Source organism: Engystomops pustulosus, chromosome 7 (assembly GCF_040894005.1).
Source record: "Engystomops pustulosus chromosome 7, aEngPut4.maternal, whole genome shotgun sequence".
Classification (NCBI taxonomy): Eukaryota; Metazoa; Chordata; class Amphibia; order Anura; family Leptodactylidae; genus Engystomops; species Engystomops pustulosus.
Window position 1 is genome coordinate 7,746,891 of NC_092417.1, and position 22,776 is coordinate 7,769,666.

General features: G+C 47.8%; 2 protein-coding genes and 2 long non-coding RNA genes across 6 annotated transcripts in view; 1 reads left to right on the top strand and 3 right to left on the bottom strand.

Annotated features, from left to right (window-relative positions):
- The window catches only part of LOC140069241 (uncharacterized), a 381,540-nt gene that overhangs the window by 173,279 nt on the left and 185,485 nt on the right, over positions 1–22,776 (bottom strand). The gene's annotated exons all lie outside the window — the stretch shown is intronic.
- The window catches only part of LOC140069260 (uncharacterized), a 179,979-nt gene that overhangs the window by 74,402 nt on the left and 82,801 nt on the right, over positions 1–22,776 (bottom strand). The gene's annotated exons all lie outside the window — the stretch shown is intronic.
- Positions 1–22,776, top strand: part of LOC140069204 (NACHT, LRR and PYD domains-containing protein 6-like) — a 96,529-nt gene that overhangs the window by 44,217 nt on the left and 29,536 nt on the right. Inside the window, exons 10-11 of one of the 2 annotated variants that reach the window (XM_072114635.1) lie at positions 14,110–14,254; positions 21,366–21,496. In XM_072114635.1, the coding sequence (XP_071970736.1) occupies positions 14,110–14,254; positions 21,366–21,374 (154 nt within the window). In that variant the 3' untranslated portion in view covers positions 21,375–21,496. Of the gene's footprint in view, positions 1–14,109; positions 14,255–21,365; positions 21,573–22,776 lie in introns of those variants that run through there. The other variant, XM_072114634.1, reaches the window with a different exon arrangement.
- LOC140069263 (uncharacterized) lies at positions 12,742–21,550 on the bottom strand. Its single transcript, XR_011848768.1, has 2 exons — positions 21,364–21,550; positions 12,742–13,083 (listed from the first exon to the last, which is right to left on the bottom strand). It is a non-coding gene; the product is annotated as an uncharacterized lncRNA (long non-coding RNA).

Genomic DNA, 22,776 nt, shown 5'->3' on the forward strand with positions numbered 1-22,776 from the left:
TGGAGGCGACGATGGGGTTTTTGTGGCAGGGTCCTGGGCAGGGGGCTGACTATCAGCTGACACAGGGGAAGGAGCAGTGGTGTGCACGGCCGGAGGTGAACGCGCTTGTTGCCACTGAGTGGGGTGTTTAGCATTCATATGCCTGCGCATACTGGTGGTAGTTAAAGGGGTATTCTCGGCTGGGCATTCACATTCAGTTTGATAAATCTGCCATATATAAACATTTCTTCAATTGGATGTTATTAAAAAAAAATATTCCTGTGTGAAGATGATTTCCCATAAATGTAGTCATTTTGTCCCTTAGAAACGAGATGGCTTCCTCGGATACGGCCACCTCTGCTGGAGGGATTGCACAAAGAAACAAAAGGTTATTGTATATGAAATGTCCGGGAATTACTGCAGGTCCCACAGTCGCCCTGAACACTGAATCCTGGCGGTCAGACAAGACTCAATAGCCCATGTCTGGCCACCGCTGCCAGTGGTCGTAACCGAGGAAGCTATCTCGTTTCTAAGGGACAGAATGACTACATTTATGAGAAATTATCTTCACACAGGAACATTTTTGTAAATAACATCCAATTGAAGAAATGTTTAGAAATGGAAGATTAGTGAAACTGAATGTGAATGCCCAGACGAGAATACCCCTTTAAGCTAGTAGTGGTGGAACCCCTGCTGATCCTGGTTTGGCAAAGGTTGCACACCACAGTCCATCGGTCATCCGGTGTTTCCTTAAAGAACCTCCAGACTTCTGAAAATCTAGCCCTCGCCGCGGGAGCCCTCGCCACGGGAGCTTCACTACGTGACACATTTGGCGCTGATGCACCTGCTCTGGCCCTGCCTCTCCATCTGGCCCCACCACTGCCTCTTCCAACCTGTTCTGGTCGAGGACTCTCCTCCGTCTCAGAAGCACTGTGTTCACCCGGCCTCTCAACCCAGCTTGGGTCTGTCACCTCATCATCCTCCGATCCCTCAGTCTGCTCCCCCCTCGGACTTCCTGCCCTGACAACAACTTCACCACTGTCTGACAACTGTGTCTCCTCATCGTCGGACACCTCTTTACACACTTCTTCCACTACGTCAACAATGTCATCATCACCCACAGACTGCGACTGGTGGAAAACCTGGGCATCGGAAAATTGCTCATCAGCAACCGGACAAGTGGTTTGTGACTGGGAAGGGTCCAGAAAACAGTTCCTCAGAGTATGCCGGTTCAAATGGCAAATTTTGCTGGGAGGGGGCAGACTGGGGGGGAGGAGGCTGAGGTGCAGGAGCTGGAGGAGTGCCGATTTCGGTGACATGGGTGGACTGCGTGGAAGACTGACTGGTGGACAAATTGCTCGAAGCATTGTCGGCAATCCACGACATCACCTGTTCGCACTGTTCTGGCCTCAACAGTGCTCTACCACGAGTCCCAGTAACTTCAGACATGAACCTAGGGAGTGTAGCTCTGCGGCGTTCCCCTGCTCCCTCATCAGCAGGTGGTGTCTCACCCCGCCCAGGACCACGGCCTCTGACCCCTGCAGTAGTTGGACGCCCACGTCCACGCCCTCGTCCTCTACCCCTAGCCCTCGGGTTAAACATTTTGAAAATGAGAGTTATAACTTTAATTTTTTTTTTTACCTTTTTTTTGTGTTTTTTTTTTGTGTGTTTTTTAGTTTTTAAAACCAAACGATGCTATCCTATTGCTATGGCTATTTTCTAGCCAAGTATGAAAGCACACTACTATGCCAGATGAGATGAGTTATGAAAAAAATAAACGTAAAATAAAAAAGGAAATGGCAGACTGTGCCTAATTGAAATCCAACCCCTAATAAATTTTCCCACTTCGGTCTTTGCGATGGATATGTGCGTCACTAAGCGCAAAACACAGTGGTCGCAAGTCTCACTCCAAATTGCTCACAATTTGCTAGTAGATGCACTGCAGCAAGTACAGCCACCAGCAGATCAACCAGAAATCAAATATATATAACGCTACTGTAGGCGTAAGTAAGCCGTTTGGATTCTCCTATGGCTATTTTCTAGCCAAGTATTAAAGCACATTACTATGCCAGATGAGATGACGCTGAGTTATTAAAAAAATAAACGTAAAATAAAAAGTAAATGGCAGACTGTGCCTAATTGAAATCAAACCCCTAATAAATTTTCCCACTTCGGTCTTTGCTATGGATATGTGTGCCACTAAGAGCTAAACACAACGGTAGCAAGTCCCCCTGCAAATTCCTCACAATATGGTACTAGCTGCACTACTAATGGCAGCAAGCCCAGCCACAAGCAAATAAAAAAAAAAGTATAACGTTATTGTAGCCCTAAGAAGGGCTGTTGGGTTCTTGGAGAATCACTCCTGCCTAACACTATTCTAATAGAACACCCTAACGCTTTCCCTGACCAGCAGCAGCTCTCTCCCTAGCGGCATCCAGACAGAGAATGATCCGAGCAGCGCGGGCAGGGGCTAGTCTATCCCAGGGTCACCTGATCTGGCCAGCCAACCACTGCTATCGACGTGTAAGGGTACCACGTCATGCTGGGTGGAGTGCAGAGTCTCCTGGCTTGTGATTGGCTCTGTTTCTGGCCGCCAAAAAGCAAAACGGCGGGAGCTGCCATTTTCTCGAGTGGGCGAAATACTCGTCCGAGCAACGAGCAGTTACGAGTACGCTAATGCTCGATCGAGCATCAAGCTCGGATGAGTATGTTCGCTCATCTCTAGTGCAGTTCTCTCACCTAGTTTATTTACCAGCAGGGCATCTGGAATTAACACATGGTTGATTACAAAAGGCTTTCATAGTTGTGGAACCTCTCGATGTGTTTTTGCTACAAACACAAGTTTCTTTTTTGTTCTTAAAAACAATAAAAAACCATATCATATTAGAACATTCATCAATTGTGACTCCACCTTTCTAGTCTATATGATAGAATGTAAAATCTGCAATATCAGACATGTGGGATGTACGACCCGCAATTTGAAAACTAGGATTTCTGAGCACCTGTGGGATTGCTCTAAAAATGCCAGGTGCTTCCAGCCATTTCTGCTCTGTCCGTTCTGGAGACACAGCATCATTTTCCAGTTTTGGTGACAGACGTAGATCTTTACTGGAAAGAGAGACTGATTGGATTTTTAGATTGGAGACCAGAAATACGTCTGGTCTGAATCTGAGATCGGATCTTTCTTATTTTTATTACATTATCTATACATTTCATTTCATTGTTTTGTCAAAATCCAAATGTTTGCCTTCTAGGATATATGGTACATCAGATTAACATTAGACATAGCAAAAGATTCATCATTTAGATTCAGGGAGATGTATGTGTATATACATTATCCATGAAGATATTAATATTTGTTCATCTGTTTACCCCAATATGTCATTTGTACCATCAGAGATTATTATCTCCACATCAATGGTTAAAGTAATAGCTATAACTCATCTTCTGATGCAATATTTCATTGTTTTATGTCAGAAATACAGATTTCCTTACCTTTTTGGATGATCAACAGATCATTGAAAATCGGCAGTTGAACTTGCTTTTGATATGTTCACATAATTATATGTAGATAATGCAGGACTTGATTTTTTTTTTTTTTGCTTTTATTTTTTTTTTTTAAAGTATTTATTTTTGCAGTTTTTTGAAAATTTTATACAATAGTAATAAACAAAACCGAAGAACAAGATTGTCTGTCACATATTTCCTTCCCCCCATTACAGGATTATTATACAACAGCCATGGTAACAGTCAGGTTCTTACTGCGTTTCAAAACTAACCGAGGGATATTACAGTAAATGACAGCAGGATACTGTATCCAGACATCTTGATACAACACAAATAACTATTGACACATAGACAATCAGTCACACACACACACACACATACCAGCACGCTCAGTCTCCTTCATCATGGAGAGGAGTGTATATCACATGTGATTATAAGGCAGTATGGGGAGTCACGCACCATCTGGACTTTTGGGGACACTTCCTGTTGGCATACAGGGACCGGTAGTGGGGAATGACGCTGTTAATGAGTAGTATCCATCTTTTTAATGGAGGGGGCTCCTGGTCCTTCCAGGTCATCACCACCACTTTTCGGGCGTAATATAAGACAAACCTAAAGAAAATTTTGTCATAGTGGCCATTGACAACTTCATTTATGATGCCGAGGAGACACACAGAGGGAGACATTAATCGTGGGAAATCAAAGTGTAAATTTAGGAATTCCAGCACTTCGGACCAGAAGACATGGACCCTAGGGCAGGACCAGACACAATGCAGGAAGGATCCGACTTCAGCCTGACAGCGAAAGCAAAGATCATTGGGCATTGCTCCCATGCGGAATAATCTAGCAGGGGTGAAGTATACTCGATGGAGGAGTTTAGATTGGATCAGGAAGTCCCTCGCACTCACTACAGATGTGAAGTAGGACAGTTCGACCTCCCTCCAGTCATCATCTGACAGGTCAGGGATATCCTGTCTCCAGCGTTCACAGGCTCTATCAAACGGTCTGGACTTTTGCTCTTGTAGGAGAGCATAGCACTGAGTGAGTGGCTTAGGGAGGTCCGGGGTACTCATCAGAGTCTCTAGTTTGGAGAATTTCACTGCCAGGCTGAAGGAGCCGAATTGGGCTTTGAATGCGTGTCGCAGTTGCGTGTAGTGGAAGCTAGCCGTATCGGGTACAGTATGTCTCTCCCTTATCTCGTTAAAGCTGAGTAATTCTGCTTCCGGAGATAATAGCTGGCCTACAAATTTCACCCCCGCCGCCCCCCACATTGTCCAGCCCGGGAGGGAGAGGAAGTGAGAGAGCCACGGATTGAGCCACAATGGAGTCCTAGGCGAGAGAGGGGGAGAGCTGCTCGGCTCTACCAGGGATTGCGCCCTTCGCCAGCACACCGCTACCGTACGTAGGGGAAGTGGGGTATCAGATGGGGACTTATACCTGTACAGCAGGTTTGTAAGGGCCTCGTAGGAACCTACCAGGGCACCAGCCAGTGCAGTAGCTGCATTACCCATGTCTATATCTATCCACCACTGGGCATATACTAGCTGGGAAGCCAGGTAATAAAGATACAGATCCGGGGCAGCCAGTCCACCCCTAGCCTTGGGAGCCTGAAGCAGCGCTAAACTGAATCGTGGGGCACTACTCTGCCAGTAGAAGGACCTGAGAATGCTGTCTAAGCGTTTAAACAGGCTCTTAGGAAGCAGTATAGGACAAGCATGGAAGAGGTATAGAAATTTGGGGAGGAAGATCATTTTGAATATGTTAATACGCCCGTACAAAGACAGGGGAAGAGTGGACCAGGCTTTTAGGCGCGATTCTGTTGCAGCTATCAGAGGTGTGATGTTTAACTCTGTATATGCCTGGACCTTGCGTGACACCCGGACTCCCAGATATTTAAATGTGGACACCACCTGGACTGGGACAGGGAGGGAGCGTACCCCTACATCAGATAAGGGAAATAGGGCCGATTTGTCCCAGTTAACCCGGAGACCTGAAAACCCCCCATAGCGTTCTATCAGGGACAGAAGGGATTCCAGAGAGGGGCCCACATCCCCAAGGTATACAAGTGTATCATCAGCATAGAGAGATACCTTTTCAATAATAGTACCTCTGACAATGCCCCTAATGCCATCAGAGTGGCGGATCGCCACAGCAAGGGGTTCAATGGCGAGTGCAAAGAGAAGGGGAGATAGTGGGCAACCCTGCCTAGTGCCCCTGGCCATAGGGAGAGTAGGTGAGATATTAAGATTAGTCCGTACCCTAGCCTTGGGATCATTATACAGTAGCTTAACCAATGCTGTAAACCGAGGGCCAAGACCCATTCTAGGCAAAAGGGTCCACAGATATGTCCACTCTACAGAGTCAAACGCCTTACAATTGTCTAAGGACAATATAAACCCAGGGTCTGGAGACCGCTCTGCCTCTGCTATATTCAGGTGTAGTCTTTGTATATTTATGTCAGTTCCCCTCCCTGGCATAAAGCCTGTCTGGTCTGGGTGAACCAAGGATAGTATTACTTTATTAAGCCTTGTTGCCAGAATTTTGGCTAGTATTTTAACATCAGAGTTTAGGAGGGAAATTGGGCGGTACGAGTCAGGAAGCAGAGGGTCCTTGCCAGGCTTAGGAAGAACTACAATAAGGGCCTCTCGCATGGAGTCGGGGAGGGAACCGCTGTCGAGCGCATCGGAGTACAGGCTAAGGAGATGGGGGACCAGAGTCTCACAGTTATCCCTATACCACTCACCTCCCAGCCCATCAAGTCCAGGTGTCTTACCGGGGGGCAACGATTGGATGGCCAGTTCCACCTCCTCCGCCGAGAGCGGAGCATCAAGCTCCGATGACTGTGCCTGTGTGAGCCTCCAAAGTGGAAGACTGTCAAGGAATCCGGAGATCTCGGCGGAAGAGGCGGACAATCTGGAGCTGTAAAGAGAAGAGTAGTATTCATGAAATACCATGTTAATGGCCCGGGGTTCTGTAATCAAGGCTCCGCTACTGTCAAGGATAGAGGGAACGGAAGCACAAGGACGTTCAGCCCGCGATAGATACGCAAGCAGCTTCCCGTTTTTATCTCCGAATTCAAAGATGGACGCTTCCCTGGCTAGCAGGCGCTTGCTGGTGCGCTCCTTCACTACAGCTAGATGGTTCCTCTGCGCCTGAGCCCAAGTCTTTTTATTCCCCTGAGTAGGTTTCTCTAGATAATCCTTTTCTGCAGTCACCAGAGCGGCCGTCAGCTTTTCCTCCTGCGCATTTAATGTCTTCCTATGGCCAGCTACCCCCGACATGAATGCTCCCCGCACCGAGGACTTGTACGAGTCCCAGACTAGAAGAGGATCAGGATGGGTTGAATGTACATCCCAGAACTCGCTGTGCGCTGCCCTAACAGTACTCTGGACCGCTGGGGATAGGAGCCAGGCCGGGTGCAGGCGCCATAAGCGGGAGTCGCTGGGGGGGCCTATAAGGAGACTGATAAGCAAGGCGGAGTGGTCTGATGCACTGCGCGGGCAATAGGATACCTGATCAACATGCTGCATCATATCAGGGGAGACAAAGGCCAGATCAATCCGAGAGAAGCTCTTGTGCACAGAGGAATAGAATGAATATTCTCTCTCTTGAGGATGTTTACTACGCCAAACATCGGCGAGGTCTAGAGAAGTGAGCCACTCATTCAGACGGACCGAGCCTGTGTCTAGGCCGCTTGTGCGATCTAAGGAGGGATTAGGGACTGCATTGAAGTCACCAATGCAGAGGACCGGGCTTGGAGGCATAGCAGCCAGTTTACTGGATATTAGGTGCAATACAGCTGGGTCAAAGGGAGGAGGGACATAAATAGACGCTATAGTGAAGGTAAAGCCCCATAAGGCACAATGTATGACTACGTACCGACCAAAGTGATCCGGCGCTACCTGTATGACCTCTATGGGAAGCGCTTTGGATACGAGTATGGATACTCCCCTAGCGTAGACAGAGTAGGAGGAATGATAACCTCTAGCCACCCATGCCCGCTTCAGAGAGAGGACCTTCTGACCCGTAAGGTGTGTCTCTTGGATACATACAATATGGGGGGCCTGACGCTTAATGACGTCTAGCATCAGAGCCCTCTTGAATTTGGAGTTAAGTCCCCTCACATTCCAGCTCATTACCTTAAGTGAAGACATATTAGCGGAAAGGAAAGGGGTGTGGGGAAGGAGACGTGAGCAACCAAGCATTCATCCTTTCATACCACAAAGACATAGACAGACAGACAACAGTGAGCATAACAAATATAACAGAACTGTACTAACAATCCCAAGAATATAAACCCCCTGTCTAACACCCTAACAGCAGTAGTGTAGACCTATACCCACTAACAGTAAAATAGTAGAACAGTGGTCCCTAACTCAAGACAAACCTACACCATTTGTCCCGGGACCTTCAACCCTTAATGAATAGATGATCAGGAGGTTATTAGGCAGCCATATTTAGAGAGAACCAAAGAGGAGATAGGGGAGGGGGGCGGGGAGGAGGGAGACGCGGGGAGGTAGTGGTAACAGGGAGGGGAGGGGGGAGAGGAGAGGGGGGAGGAGGGAGGGGGAATAGGGAGAAGGGGGGGGAGGGAGGAGAGAATGAAGTGCCATATGTGGCGCACTGGTCAAGATGACCAAAAAGAGAACGCAAATCAATCACAGGGTACATTTGTGAGGCACGTAATGTGCAAACAAATATTAGAAAACTGTAACAGTGATTTGGGACCCCTACATAACTATTCAGGACTAAGTCCAGCATTGTCATAGCACATCAGATAAAAGGATATGTGAGTCCAGTCACTCAGGAGGAGCGGGCCTTCCAGCAGGAGCCCGAGGAGCTGCATCAGCCCAGTGAAGTGCTTCGGTTGGGCAGGTGAAGAATCGAGTCTTCTGGCCGTCCACAATTCGGAGCTTGGAAGGGTACATCATGGAGTATTTATACCCCTTGTCACGGAGACGGGCACGGACCTCGGTGAATTGTGCTCGTTGCTTCCTGACGGATGCAGAGAAATCAGGATAGAAGGACACTCTGCTGTTGGCATAGAGAATTTCTCCCTTGGTACGGACAGCCCTGAGGATAGAGTCCCTGTCCCTAAAGTGCAGCAGCCGGGCCAGGAAGGGTCTTGGATTGCCCCCTGGAGGGCCAGGGCGGAATGGCACACGATGGGCCCTTTCCACTGTGAAGAACGGGGAGAAGGTATCTGCAGGCAGCATATTTTTAAGCCAATTTTCAAAAAAGGATACAGGGTCAGACCCCTCCACTTTTTCGGGGAGGTCAACCACTCTGACGTTGTTTCGTCGCAGGCGATTTTCGAGGTCATCAGCTCTGTCGATGGATGCAGACATTTGGCGCTGAAGCTCTCTGATCTGTGTCGGCATAGGCCTCTGGACGTCCTCCACCTCAGATATTCTGCGGTCAGTTTCTGTAATTCGCTCTTTAGCTTTGTGGACATCGTGCCTTAATAGAACAAAGTCCTGTCGCAGCTCATCCACCTTGGTGACCAGTTTGGATTGGCATCCGTTTATGGCCGCCAGCACCTCTGCAAATTTCCGATCCAACTCCGTGGCCGCGTCAGACGGATCAGCACCCTCTTCATAGCTTACAAGCTGTGGCGGGCTCTGGGAGCCTTCAAAGAGGGAGTGAGAGGAGTTTGGGGACCCCTGAGGAGAGCAGGGCTGTGTGCGGGAGAATCTCCCCAACTTTTTAGCAGCATTCGACTGTATCTGCGCAAGAACGGCTTGGGATGTGGAGCAATCCTGCGCATCCAGGGGTTCCAGGGACTGGAATGGAGGATCTTCATGGACGGATTCATCATCCGATGGAGGCGCAGACACCCCGGACGCTGCTTTGTGCAATTTAGCCGTCCTCCTCCGGTTACCCATGGCGTCTGGGCAGGGGGGGCCAGAGATAAACAATCAAGGAGCCTAGCGTCCAGTAGTTAGCAGAGATACAATCCAAACCCACGTGGAGTATTGCAGCGGTACTGCAAGGGTTAATATAAAACAGAACCCAGGAGTAGGGGATCACTGGGAGTATGGAGGACTCAGTGCTGGGCTGCACAACCAGGGGTCCCCAGGGCAGAGGTGGGCAGCAGCAGGGGAATTACTTCCCTACCTGGTCCTGGCGCAGTCCGGCAGTGTCAGGGTTAACCCTGCGCGCCTAGGCCTCAGGCAGCGCAGGGGAGTCGCATAAGATGGCGCCTCCAGCAGGATGAAGGGCTGGCTGGAGCGCTGTCACGGTGCCTCTGGTGGCGTCCCCCTTGGTCTTGGCTACCTCGGTCCTGGCAGGAGAGAGGATCCCCCCGGCGATCTGCACAGCGGGGCCGGGCGGCTAGGAGCGGGCCGCCGCGCGGGTCACGTGGCCGGCTGCGGGGAAGTGTGGAGGAGCGGCGCGGAGTCCGCAGCCGCCTCCGAATCGGCACCGGAGGACAGCGGCAGGTGTGTGGGGCACCCCGGAGCAGGAGAGAGCGGGCACAGGTGAGGGATGGCTGCCTTGGGAGGGAGATGGGGTATCGGGTCCCGGGAGCTCCGCGGCGCACGTCCTCTCAGTCCGGCATTAGGCCACGCCCCCCTTTTTTTGCTTTTATATAAGAAGAAATTTATATATTTACAATGTTATTACAGATTTAATGCTGTGTTGGGCGTTTTCCCTTCTGGTGAATCAAAGCCTTAACAGGACATGCCCCCAATACAGGGATTGGCTGTTTGTTTCAAAATCTTACTGTGTCATACAGAGATTACACCATGATTAAGAGAACGTGGTGCTCGAAACGCGTAGGCCAAGTCTCTGACATGTTTCCTGTTATTTAAAAATGAAGAAATAAATAATACATTGCTTTTCAAGAAGTGCTGCGTTCCCTTGTTACTTTGGATTATTCCTGACTGCAGTCCTAGCAGGCCCTCGGGCAACAGTCCTAGCAGGCCACAAGGATTTCCTAATGGATTGTTACTAGAGATGGGCGAATTTTTCAAATTCGGTTCGTCCCGATTCGCCGACTTTTTATAAAAAAATTTGATTCAACCCGAATCGAATCGTGCCGAATCACGTTAAAAAACAGGTATTTCCTGGCTGCAGAGAGCCTGTAGGGTGTTGTAGAACGTTGTGCCATGCTTAAATATGCATAGGGAGGTGGTTTTAGTATGACACGCACATGACAGCCGCCGCTCTTAGAATCGCTTCATTCTTCACTTCCATGTGCACTTACAGAGGCCAACTTCCCCAAATAAGTGAAGCGGGAACGCAGCCTGACAAGGTAACGTCTGTGCCAGCTCGAAAGAACTGAGCTGAGGGCCAAGATCTCACTACAACATCACAGAATGCACTCTTTTTACACTGGCATCAGATGATTCCATAGATTACGACAGAACCTGTTCTGTTAAACGCGGATACATGTAGAACCCCCCCTAAAGAGTGGAGAGGGTGTCAGCAGTAATTTTGCATTGACGTCACTGATCATTTTGCCCTTCTTTTCACCCGTCAGTGTCTGCTTTCAATCTGTCAATAATCCATCATCAGTATTGCTAAAGCCAAAAACAAACAGGTGTGGATCCAGAACAGAGATGAGCAGTAAATGGGATACTTGCATGTCCTCTGTGTTCTGTATCCACTCCTGCTTTTGGCTATCAATCCTGAGGCTTTTCATTCCTTCTGACAGATGAAATGAAGGTGGAAATTAAACATAGTGGCAACGTCATAGAGTGATGGAGGGTGAAAACAGCATTATGGAAATCACAGGGTGTTCCAGAGAGACAGCGGTCAGTTGGCAGCAGCATGAGTAGGCCGCAGAGTGGCACAATTACAAATTATGGAGGTGGCGGAAACATGGTAGGCCACAGAGTGGCACAATGACAGAGCATGGAGGTGGTGTTACCTGCAGCAGCAAGAGGCCACAGGTGGCAGCAAAAGGGAAAGCCACAGAGTGATAGAGTGTGGAGGTGGTGGCAGCAGGAGCCCACATAGCCAACAGCAGAGGAGTCCACATTGTGGCACAATGACGAAGTTTGAAATGAATTAAAAGCTGAAATTTTCCATTTAAATTTGAAGATTAGAGACGCCACATCCATAATAGTGTACAGTTTTCCTGAAAATATCATGTCTTTGCCAAAAAACAACTGCAATGGTGGCACCAGCAGCAGCATGAGGTCAGAGGTGTGAAGGTGGCGGCGCCATCGTAGGCCACAGAGTGGCACAATGATATAGTGTGGAGGTGGCGTCGGCAGCAGCAGGAGCCTGCAGAGTGGCACAATGATATAGTGTGGAGGTGGCGTCGGCAGCAGCAGGAGCCTGCAGAGTGGCTCCATGATATAGTGTGGAGGTGACGGACAATTCCAGTCCCTGGTAAAGATGGTAGGAGGCAGATGGTGCAACTGGCAGCAGATGTGTTGCATCAGGCGGGTGGCAGCATCAGAATAGTAGCTGAGGCAGGTAGTTAGAACCCCAACTCATTTCTCAACATTTAGAGGAGGCATCATGGCTGATCTTATCTGATGCATTGACAAAGGTCAGTCTCTCCACATTACGGGTGGACAAGCGGGTTCTCCTGGCTCCTGGTAACGATGGCCCCCGCCGCACTGAACACACACTCTGATGCCACACTACTGGCCGGGCAGGACAGCTTCTCTACTGCAAACTCCGCAAGTTGCGGCCACGCATCAAGTTGGCTGCCCAGTAGTCCATGGGATCCTCTACCTGAGGTGGTAAAGTGCTGTCCAAGTAGGCCACCACCTGCTGGTGCAGGGTCTGCTCCATGTGTGTCAAACACATCGTTCTTCGCTGAATAGTGGTGCTGAGCCCAGACCACCTAGTAGCTCTCTGGCTGCGGGAAAGGAACAGGACAGAGCCCGGTTGAGGACAGGTGAGGGCCGCTGACCTGCTCCTGGGTCATGCCAACTAATTGTATCTGAGGAACCCACAGACTCTTGGCTGGAGTTGTCAGGTGTTGTATTTGAGAAAATGGATGACCTAGTCAACCATTGAACAACCTTTGGGTTGTTGATCAACACTCTGCCACTAGATGACAACGGCAGTTCTGGCCTCACAGAGTCACCCCTGCTGCGACATCCCCTTACTGTGCTGCCACCTCTGCCTGCTCCACCTGCCACCTTTCTGTCTGACATAGTGGTTAATCAACTACGTGGATTTGACATGTACATCTGGCTGTAAACTAGAGCCCCCAAAAGGTATTGCAATGTACGTTATACAGATACCCCACAACTGACACCAAGTGAGAGGTCCACAAATCACTACAGCAGCTTCGTGAATATAAAACAGATTTCTTCCTATTCGATTTTGTCACTAAATAGAACTGCTATTTGGGGTATACAGATCCGCCTTAAAGAACATCCAGGGATTGGAGCAGGAATCGCTACTGCACAGTAGAGTAGCAGCAGCTGCACGCTACAGACAGCACACCCAGTGTAAAATGTCAGGATTGCAAATGGCCAACAGTTTTATAGGGCTGTGAGCCTGTGTGACATCACATAAGCCTGCCGGTCGCTGATTGGCTTACAGGTCTGCAGATGTCATCGGGGGTATTCCTTTCTCCTTCCCAGAGTTCTCTGCCCCATGTAATACGTTGTGCTCGCGCCCATATAGCTGAAAAAAGAAAGCAAAAAAAAACTTTGTTCCCGCGAATCAACGTAAGCTTCGGCTTCGTGACGAATCAAATTTTTTGTGAAATTCATATCAAATTCTACTTTGTTAGAATCGATTCGCCCATCTCTAATTGATATCCATGTGTGAAGACTTTATTTTTTGTTTGCTGTTATGCTATGTGTGACACTGCTGAGCTGTGTATCTAATCCTATCCTGTGTGATACTGCTGAGCTGTGTATCTAATCCTATCCTGTGTGATACTGCTGAGCTGTGTATCTAATCCTATCCTGTGTGATACTGCTGAGCTGTGTATCTAATCCTATCCTGTGTGATACTGCTGAGCTGTGTATCTAATCCTATCCTGTGTGATACTGCTGAGCTGTGTATCTAATCCTCTCCTGTGTGATACTGTCTGCTGAGCTGTGTATCTAATCCTACCCTGTGTGATACTGACTGCTGAGCTGTGTATCTAATCCTATCCTGTGTGATACTGCTGAGCTGTGTATCTAATCCTCTCCTGTGTGATACTGCTGAGCTGTGTATCTAATCCTCTCCTGTGTGATACTGACTGCTGAGCTGTGTATCTAATCCTATCCTGTGTGATACTGACTGCTGAGCTGTGTATCTAATCCTATCCTGTGTGATACTGCTGAGCTGTGTATCTAATCCTATCCTGTGTGATACTGCTGAGCTGCGTATCTAATCCTCTCCTGTGTGATACTGCTGAGCTGCGTATCTAATCCTATCCTGTCTGATACTGCTGAGCTGTGTATCTAATCCTATCCTGTGTGATACTGCCTGCTGAGCTGTGTATCTAATCCTATCCTGTGTGATACTGCTGAGCCGTGTATCTAATCCTCTCCTGTGTGATACTGCTGAGCTGCGTATCTAATCCTATCCTGTGTGATACTGCTGAGCTGCGTATCTAATCCTATCCTGTCTGATACTGCTGAGCTGTGTATCTAATCCTATCCTGTGTGATACAGCCTGCTGATACGTCCCTCACATCTCCTCTTATTCTTACAGTTTGGGTTATAATAATCTCCCAGACATGTCCTGCGTCCTGTTGGCTTCTGTAATAAGGAATAATCCGGACCTGAAGATACTGGACCTGTCTGGTAACCGCCTGTCTGGTCCTGACCTCAGGTCTCCGCAGGTTGGAGAGATTTGGGTAAGTATAAGATATAATGAAGATTCTCTGGGTAATAGACACTTTGTATCTCCTGTGTCTGTTATTTCCGGAAGATTCTCCCTAATAATCTATAGATATACAATGTATATAGGAACCAAGTCCAGAAATCCTGTCTCTTATCTCTGTGATCCGGTAATACAGGAGCCGCACATGATGGTGATGGAGGAGGCCGGGGACACCCTGCACCCACATATCATCTCCAGCACCCAAAGTCTTACAAGACAGGAAGGTGCAGAGTTATTCCCCATCACCTCTAGGGGGCGCCGGATATACAACCCCCTGACAGCACTGTGTGATAATATAGGACCATAATGTCATAAATATACAAGCAGCAGGGGGGCCCAGCATCTCCCAGTCAGGGGCCCCCAAATCCTTACTGTCCCTGAGTAGGAAGGTAGGTGGTCCAGGTACCTACCCGATACACATTACATGTAAGGAAGCGGCATAGACCCGGGGGCACTTCTAGTAGAAATCAGCCGCTGGGACATAAACACATTTCATGGAAGATTTTTCTCCTTTTCATTATCAAGAGACTTAAAATAATCACAAAAATATCTACAAATAACAGAAGAGGGAAAAAGCATCAACCGAAGACCCTGGAATAGGAGATAAAAGGGTCCCCAGTTGTGATCATACATATGTCATGTACACCGTATCACACAGGAGAGGATTAGATACACAGCTCAGCAGTATCACACAGGAGAGGATTAGATACACAGCTCAGCAGTATCACACAGGAGAGGATTAGATACACAGCTCAGCAGTATCACACAGGAGAGGGTTAGATACACAGCTCAGCAGTATCACACAGGAGAGGATTAGATACACCGCCCAGCAGTATCACACAGGAGAGTGTTAGATACACCGCCCAGCAGTATCACACAGAAGAGGATTAGATACACCGCCCAGCAGTATCACACAGGAGAGGATTAGATACACAGCTCAGCAGTATCACAAAGGAGAGGATTAGATACACAGCTCAGCAGACAGTATCACACAGGATAGGATTAGATACACAGCTCAGCAGACAGTATCACACAGGAGAGGATTAGATACACAGCTCAGCAGACAATATCACACAGGAGAGGATTAGATACACAGCTCAGCAATCAGTATCACACAGGAGAGGATTAGATACACAGCTCAGCAGTCAGTATCACACAGGAGAGGATTAGATACACAGCTTAGCAGTCAGTATCACACAGGAGAGGATTAGATACACAGCTCAGCAGACAGTATCACACAGGAGAGGATTAGATACACAGCTCAGCAGACAGTATCACACAGGAGAGGGTTAGATACACAGCTTAGCAATCAGTATCACAAAGGAGAGGATTAGATACACAGTTTAGCAGACAGTATCACACAGGATAGGATTAGATACACATCTCAGCAGACAGTATCACACAGGAGAGGATTAGATACACAGCTCAGCAATCAGTATCACACAGGAGAGGATTAGATACACAGCTCAGCAGACAGTATCACACAGGATAGGATTAGATACACAGCTCAGCAGACTGTATCACACATGATGGGATTAGATACACAGCTCAGCAGACCGTATCACACAGGATAGGATTAGATACACAGCTCAGCAGACAGTATCACACAGGATAGGATTAGATACACAGCTCAGCAGATAGTATCACACAGGATAGGATTAGATACACAGCTCAGCAGACAGTATCACACAGGATAGGATTAGATACACAGCTCAGCAGACAGTATCACACGGGATCCGATTAGATACACAGCTCAGTGGAATGTATGACACAGCAGGATAGGATTAGATACACAGTTTAACAAACAGAATCATACATTATACGATACGCTTCACTCCTTATTAACACCAAGGGTGCAGCCACCTGTCACAGACCTTGGGGCTGAATATTTGGCGCATACTTTAATGATAAAATTGATTGTATTCGCCATGTAAAATTGCTCAATGCACTCACCCCTCCAATCCCCTTCCCTTCCCTCCCATACCTTACCTTGTTCACTCTCTTCCTTTGAGCCAGTCACAGAGGAAGAAGTGTCCGGGCTCCTTTCCTCTGCTCGCCCCACTACCTGCATCAGTGACCCCATCCCCTCACATCTCTTACAGTCTCTCTCTCTTCTGGTGTCATCCCCTCTTCTTTCACGCTGTTGTTACCCCTTTACTAAAGAAACCTTCACTGGACCCATTCAGTGCTACTAACTACCGACCAGTCTCTAACCTCCCTTTCATCTCCAAACTCCTGGAACGCCCGGTCTATTCTCTATAACCCGCCCTCTCTCTCTATAACCCGCCCTCTCTCTCTATAACCCGCCCTCTCTCTCTATAACCCGCCCTCTCTCTCTATAACCCGCCCTCTCTCTCTATAACCCGCCCTCTCTCTCTATAACCCGCCCTCTCTCTATAACCCGCCCTCTCTCTCTATAACCCGCCCTCTCTCTCTATAACCCGCCCTCTCTCTCTATAACCCGCCCTCTCTCTCTATAACCCGCCCTCTCTCTCTATAACCCGCCATCTCTCTATAACCCGCCCTCTCTCTATAACCCGCCCTCTCTCTCTATAACCCGCCCTCTCTCTCTATAACCCGCCATCTCTCTATAACCCGCCCTCTCTCTCTATAACACGCCCTCTCTCTCTATAACCCGCCCTCTCTCTCTATAACCCGCCCTCTCTCTATAACCCGCCCTCTCTCTCTATAACCCGCCCTCTCTCTCTATAACCCGCCCTCTCTCTCTATAACCCGCCCTCTCTCTATAACCCGCCCTCTCTCTATAACCCGCCCTCTCTCTCTATAACCCGCCCTCTCTCTCTATAACCCGCCCTCTCTCTCTATAACCCGCCCTCTCTCTCTATAATCCGCCCTCTCTCTCTATAATCCGCCCTCTCTCTCTATAACCCGCCCTCTCTCTATAACCCGCCCTCTCTCTCTATAACCCGCCCTCTCTCTCTATAACCCGCCCTCTCTCTCTATAACCCGCCCTCTCTCTCTATAACCCGCCCTCTCTCTCTATAACCCGCCCTCTCTCTCTATAACCCGCCCTCTCTCTCTATAACCCGCCCTCTCTCTCTATAACCCGCCATCTCTCAGATAACTCCCTCCTTGACCCCCTCCATCTGGTTTCTGGTCTATGTATTCCACTGAAACTGCTCTTTCTAAAGTCCCCAATGATCTCCTCACTGCAAAATCCAAAGGTGACTAATCCCTCCTTATCCTTCTGGATCTATCGGCAGCGTTCGATACTGTGGACCACCAGCTCCTCCTCAGGGGCTTCACTCTATTGGCCTGGAGGACCCTGCACTCTGAAAGTGCGGTCAGAGAGATAGGAAGAAAACCACCGGTCTCCCTTTCTGGATCTTTCTCTTCTCATCTTCCTCTCAGTGTTGGGTTCCTCAGGGCTCAGTCCTAGGTCCTTTTCTCCCCCTATGCTAATGACACCCAGATGACACTTCTGCACGTAACATCAGCCCTGGCCTAATCCAAAACACTAGTGACTGTCTCTCTACTGTCTCCAGCATCATGTCCTCTCACTTCTTGAAACTTAATCTTTCTAAGACTGAACTTCTTGTTTTTCCACCTTACCTAACCCTGACCTCTCCATCTCGGTCTGTGGGATCACTGTAGCACCGAGGCAGCAGGCCGCTGTCTTGGGATTGAATTGAATGCTAATTGTTGCGCTTATTCACTCTCGACTAAACTCCTGTAACTCCCTACTAATCATCTTCCAAACTCTCTCCCCTACAATCTATTCTTAATGTAGCAGCCAGATTCGTCTTTCAGACCAAACGCTACACGCAGAGGCGTTGCTAGGATGGCAAAAGATCTGGGGCATGGGCCCCAATGCATTTGTATTAAATTGACAGGAGTGACCATTTTTGTACATGACCCCCTCAAATGAGTTTCCCGCCAAAACCAATTCCATCCATTGCCTGCAGGTGATGTGTCCTCGGACTGTAGTTGTTCTCTATCTTCTCCATTAGCCCCAGCATCACCAATTCTCCTCACTGTAAAGTTTACCACACAGGCATCTTATTGTTCCTATATCTTGGTCCCCTAACACAGTTATCCTTCTGCTACCCCTACATTGTCCCCATTGTGGCCCCCACAATAACTGACCCTCCACAATACATTGGCCTAACATGTAATAATGCACTTAATACCTCTCACCTTGATAATGCCCCTACCAAGTGACCCTTTCTAATTATCTAATTAGGAGCCGCCGAAAAATCCCCACACTAAATAATGCCCCCACCCACTGAATAATTCTCCCACATATAATAAGTCTCACCAATAAGGGATGTCCCCACAACCCTCCAGTATATAATGTTATGTATAATGGGCAATTAACAATCCCCAAAGAAATTCATATTCTCTGCAGCCCCCACAACAATGGATGTCCCTCCTGCCCTTCACACTTATTGATGCCATCCCATCACATCCCAGTAATTGGTGTCCCCCAAAGCCCCCCCACAATTGATGTACCCCTTCAAAAAGGTATATGCCCCAAAACCCCAACAATGAATACACCCCCAGCCCCTCAGAAATGGTTGTCCCCACCCCCAGCAATGCATGTGCCCCATAGACACCCAGCAATTGACGTTTCCCCCCTCCAAGCAATTGATGTCTCCCATAAATCCCCCCAGAAATGAATGTTCCCATTAGCTCCCCATCAATGTATGTCATATATAGCCCCCCCGCCCCAGAAATTAATATTCCACCCCACCCCTGAGGAACAGATGTCCCCCCATCCCCTCTGCAATAGATGACCCTCATCAGCCCCTCTCAGCATTTGATGTTGTCTTCAGCCCCACCCCCAGCAGGCAATGGATGTGCCCCATAGATCCTCAGCAATTGATACGCCCCCCACTCAGCAAATGATGTGTCCCACAAACCCCCCAGAAATTTATGTTACCATTACCTCCCAAGCAATGGATGTCATCCACAGCCTCCCCTGCCTCACAAAATTAATATTCCATGTCAGCCTCCAAGCACGGATGCCCCCCCAGCAATGGAATTTTCCCCAACCAGCCCCTCTCAGCAATTGATGGCCCCCTCCACCAGCTATTGATATCCCCCACAAGCTCCCCCCACAAGAAATGAATTTTTCCATTAGCTCCCCAGTAATGGATTCCCCCTGACAATGGATAATATCCCCCACATAAATTAATATACCCCCCCTTGAGAAATGGTCCATACACCCACATAAATGAAATTAATGTCCCCATAGCATTCCAGAAATTATGACCCCGGTCATTTAATGTCCCCCAGCCCCTGTCCCCCCAGCAAATTGGGCACCCCCTAGCAAATTCCTACACTGAATTAAAAAAAAAACAACTTCATGCTCACCTGTCTTCTTCTTGCCTCTCTCCTCTTCTCGCTGTGTGGGAATGAGTCGCGGTGACGTCATCACACCGCGTCTCCGGCTCCCAGCGCTTTAGTCAGCTGGTAGAAGCAGGAGACGCGGTTTAATGACGTCACCGTGTCTCCTGCTATGTGTAGTGAAAGACGGAGCTTATAGCTCCATTCTTCACTGCAGCGCTCGCCTCTATCTGTGCCCGGAAGGGACCCAGATAAAAGTGAGAGAGGGGTGAGGACCCGGACAGTGGGACAAGAGTGCCGCTGATCCGGGGCACAGGCCAAAAGATCCGGGGCACGAGCCCCGGATCTTTTAGCCTAGCGACGCCCCTGGCTACACGGATGCATCCGGTTTGTGCCAATCACTGCACTGGCTGCCCGTCTCCTTCCGTATTCACTTTAAAATAATAACCCTCATCCACAAAGCTCTGAATAATGCTGCATCTCCCTATCTCTCCTCTCACATCTCAGTCTATCGCCCTTCCCGTGCTCTTCGATCTGCCAGTGATATTAGATTAATCTCTACCTTAATTCGAACCTCTCATGCACGTCTCCAGGACTTCTCCTGAGCTGCACCAATTCTCTGGAATGCCCTTCCCCGGACTCTCAGACCAATACCCAACCTCCAAAGTTTCAAACGTGTTCTTAAAACCCACATCGTGGACAGATCTATCATACGCACTAACTGCATGTAACGTCACCTCTCCCTTTACTAATCTATCCTATGTCTTCCTGTCTGTTATCTGGTAAACAGCAGATATATACCGAGCTCCAGGCTTTCCTGTGGCCACTTTCACCTTGGACCCTGTAAATAAGATGGCGGCTGATGGCTGGGTCAAGCAGCAGAATTTTTATTTATTAAATTACTTTACCGTATTTTTACCGACTATCAGGCGCACCGAATTATAAGGCGCACCATTAATAAATGCCTGCTAAAATGTCTAGGTTTATGTATAAGGCGCACCTGATTATAAGGATGAATGACCAGCAGGTGGCAGACCTGTGCACAGGTTCAAGGCAGCTGTTGTCTGTAAGTACGGTTCATATATAAGGCTCAATGAACTATAAGGCGCACCTTTGATTTCTGAGAAAATCAAAGGATTTTTTGTGCGCCTTATAGTGCGAAAAATGTGGTATATTGTTCCTTTAAAAAGAATCGCTGGACCATTCTACAACCTCTTGTGTCACCCCCTCATCCTCATAGTCTGTAAGCTCTTGTGTCACCCCCTCATCCTTATAGACTGTAAGCTCTTGTGTCACCCCCTCATCCTTATAGACTGTAAGCTCACTCTTATTGTTCCGTATGACTTTTGTCCTCCGCAATGTAATATTATATTTGTATATGTTCCCTGTGATTCGTAAAGCTACGGAATTTGATGGCGCCATATAAATAAAGATTATTACCATACCATTAGATTCAGCAGGCAGTATCAAACCCATCGTGTGTGATACAGTCACAGGCTTAGCTTGGTATCTAATATGATCATGTGTGATACTGCTGAGCTGTGTATCTAATCCTCTCCTGTGTGATACTGTCTGCTGAGCTGTGTATCTAACCCTATCCTGTGTGATACTGACTGCTGAGCTGTGTATCTAATCCTATCCTGTGTGATACTGACTGCTGAGCTGTGTATCTAATCCTATCCTGTGTGATACTGACTGCTGAGCTGTGTATCTAATCCTATCCTGTGTGATACAGTCTGCGGACACCTCTCTCACATCTCCTCTTATTCTTACAGGTTGGATAATAATGTTCTCCCAGACACGTCCTGCGTCCCGTTGGCTTCTGTAATGAGGAATAATCCGGACCTGGAGATACTTGTCCTGTCTGGTAACCGCCTGCCTGGTCCTGACCTCAGTGTCCTGTCTGGTAACCGCCTGGCTGGTCCTGACCTCAGTGTCCTGCTGGAAGCTCTGTCCGGTCTCTGCAGGTTGGAGGGATTATAGTAAGTATAAGATATTATGAAGTTTCTCTGGGTAATAGACACTTTGTATCCCTCTCCTGTGTCTGTTATTTCCGGAATATTCTCCCTTATAATCTATAGATATACAATGTATATAGGAACTAAGTCCAGAAATCCTATAATAACCCTCTGCCATAAATATAGAGGAGAGGAAGATACAGAATCATCTCATTATTAGGAGCTGACTATAGCGCCCCCCAGAGGTCACATACAATATTCCAGGACTGGAGAGGAGACACTGAGCTGTGGATGACGAGCCCCGGCCTTGTCCTTCTCTTATCTCTGTGATCCGGTAATACAGGAGCCGCCATCCCCTCTAGGGGGCGCCGTATATACACCCCCCTGACAGCACTGTGTGATAATATAGGACCATAATAACATAAATATAAAGCTCTACAACCAAAAGTAACACAGAAGTGATAGGACAAGTGATGACCAGGAATCACCGGAGCAGGAAGCATAAAACTTGTGAAATGTCAGTAAGAAGTGTATATGCAATCAATTTTTACAAATCAAGACATTAAAAACATAAAATGTTAAATTGATATTAAGACATATCGGCAACGCTTAACAAATTACAATACACAGAATATTGGGCATAGCCACAGGCAGTGTGTCATGAAAAGAAGGAAAGAAAACCCGGATCATCCCAACATACAGCCAGTCCCCGGGTTACGTATAAGATAGGTTCCATAGGTTTGTTCTTAAGTTGAATATTGTATGCAAGTCGAAACTGCATACTTCATAATTGTAGATCCAGACAATTTTTTTTTCCCTGTGACAATTGGTTTCAAAATTTTTTGCTGTAATTGGACCAAGGATTATAATCGGATAACAAAGAAAAATTTCAGCTCGCTTACCCTTGTAGCCATATATTAGATGCTGGTGCTGGGATAAGCTGAGCCGAATCAGTACAATGCAGGATAGAAGAAGGTAAATCCAGCACCAGCAGACATGGAAAATAAAGGTGTAGTAAAACCTCAATTTATTACATCTTCATTTAAATTTTTTTTTTTAAAAAAGGTACCATGATGGAGGAATCTGACGCGTTTTGAACTTCCAGAGAGTTCTTAAAGTGTAACCGTAATTCTGAGCAAAAAAAAAAACCTAAAAAACATGTCCATGGGAATTATTCCTCAAAGTATTTTGCCTCTCGGTCCTCATTTAGTACCTTTTTTGGCCCATA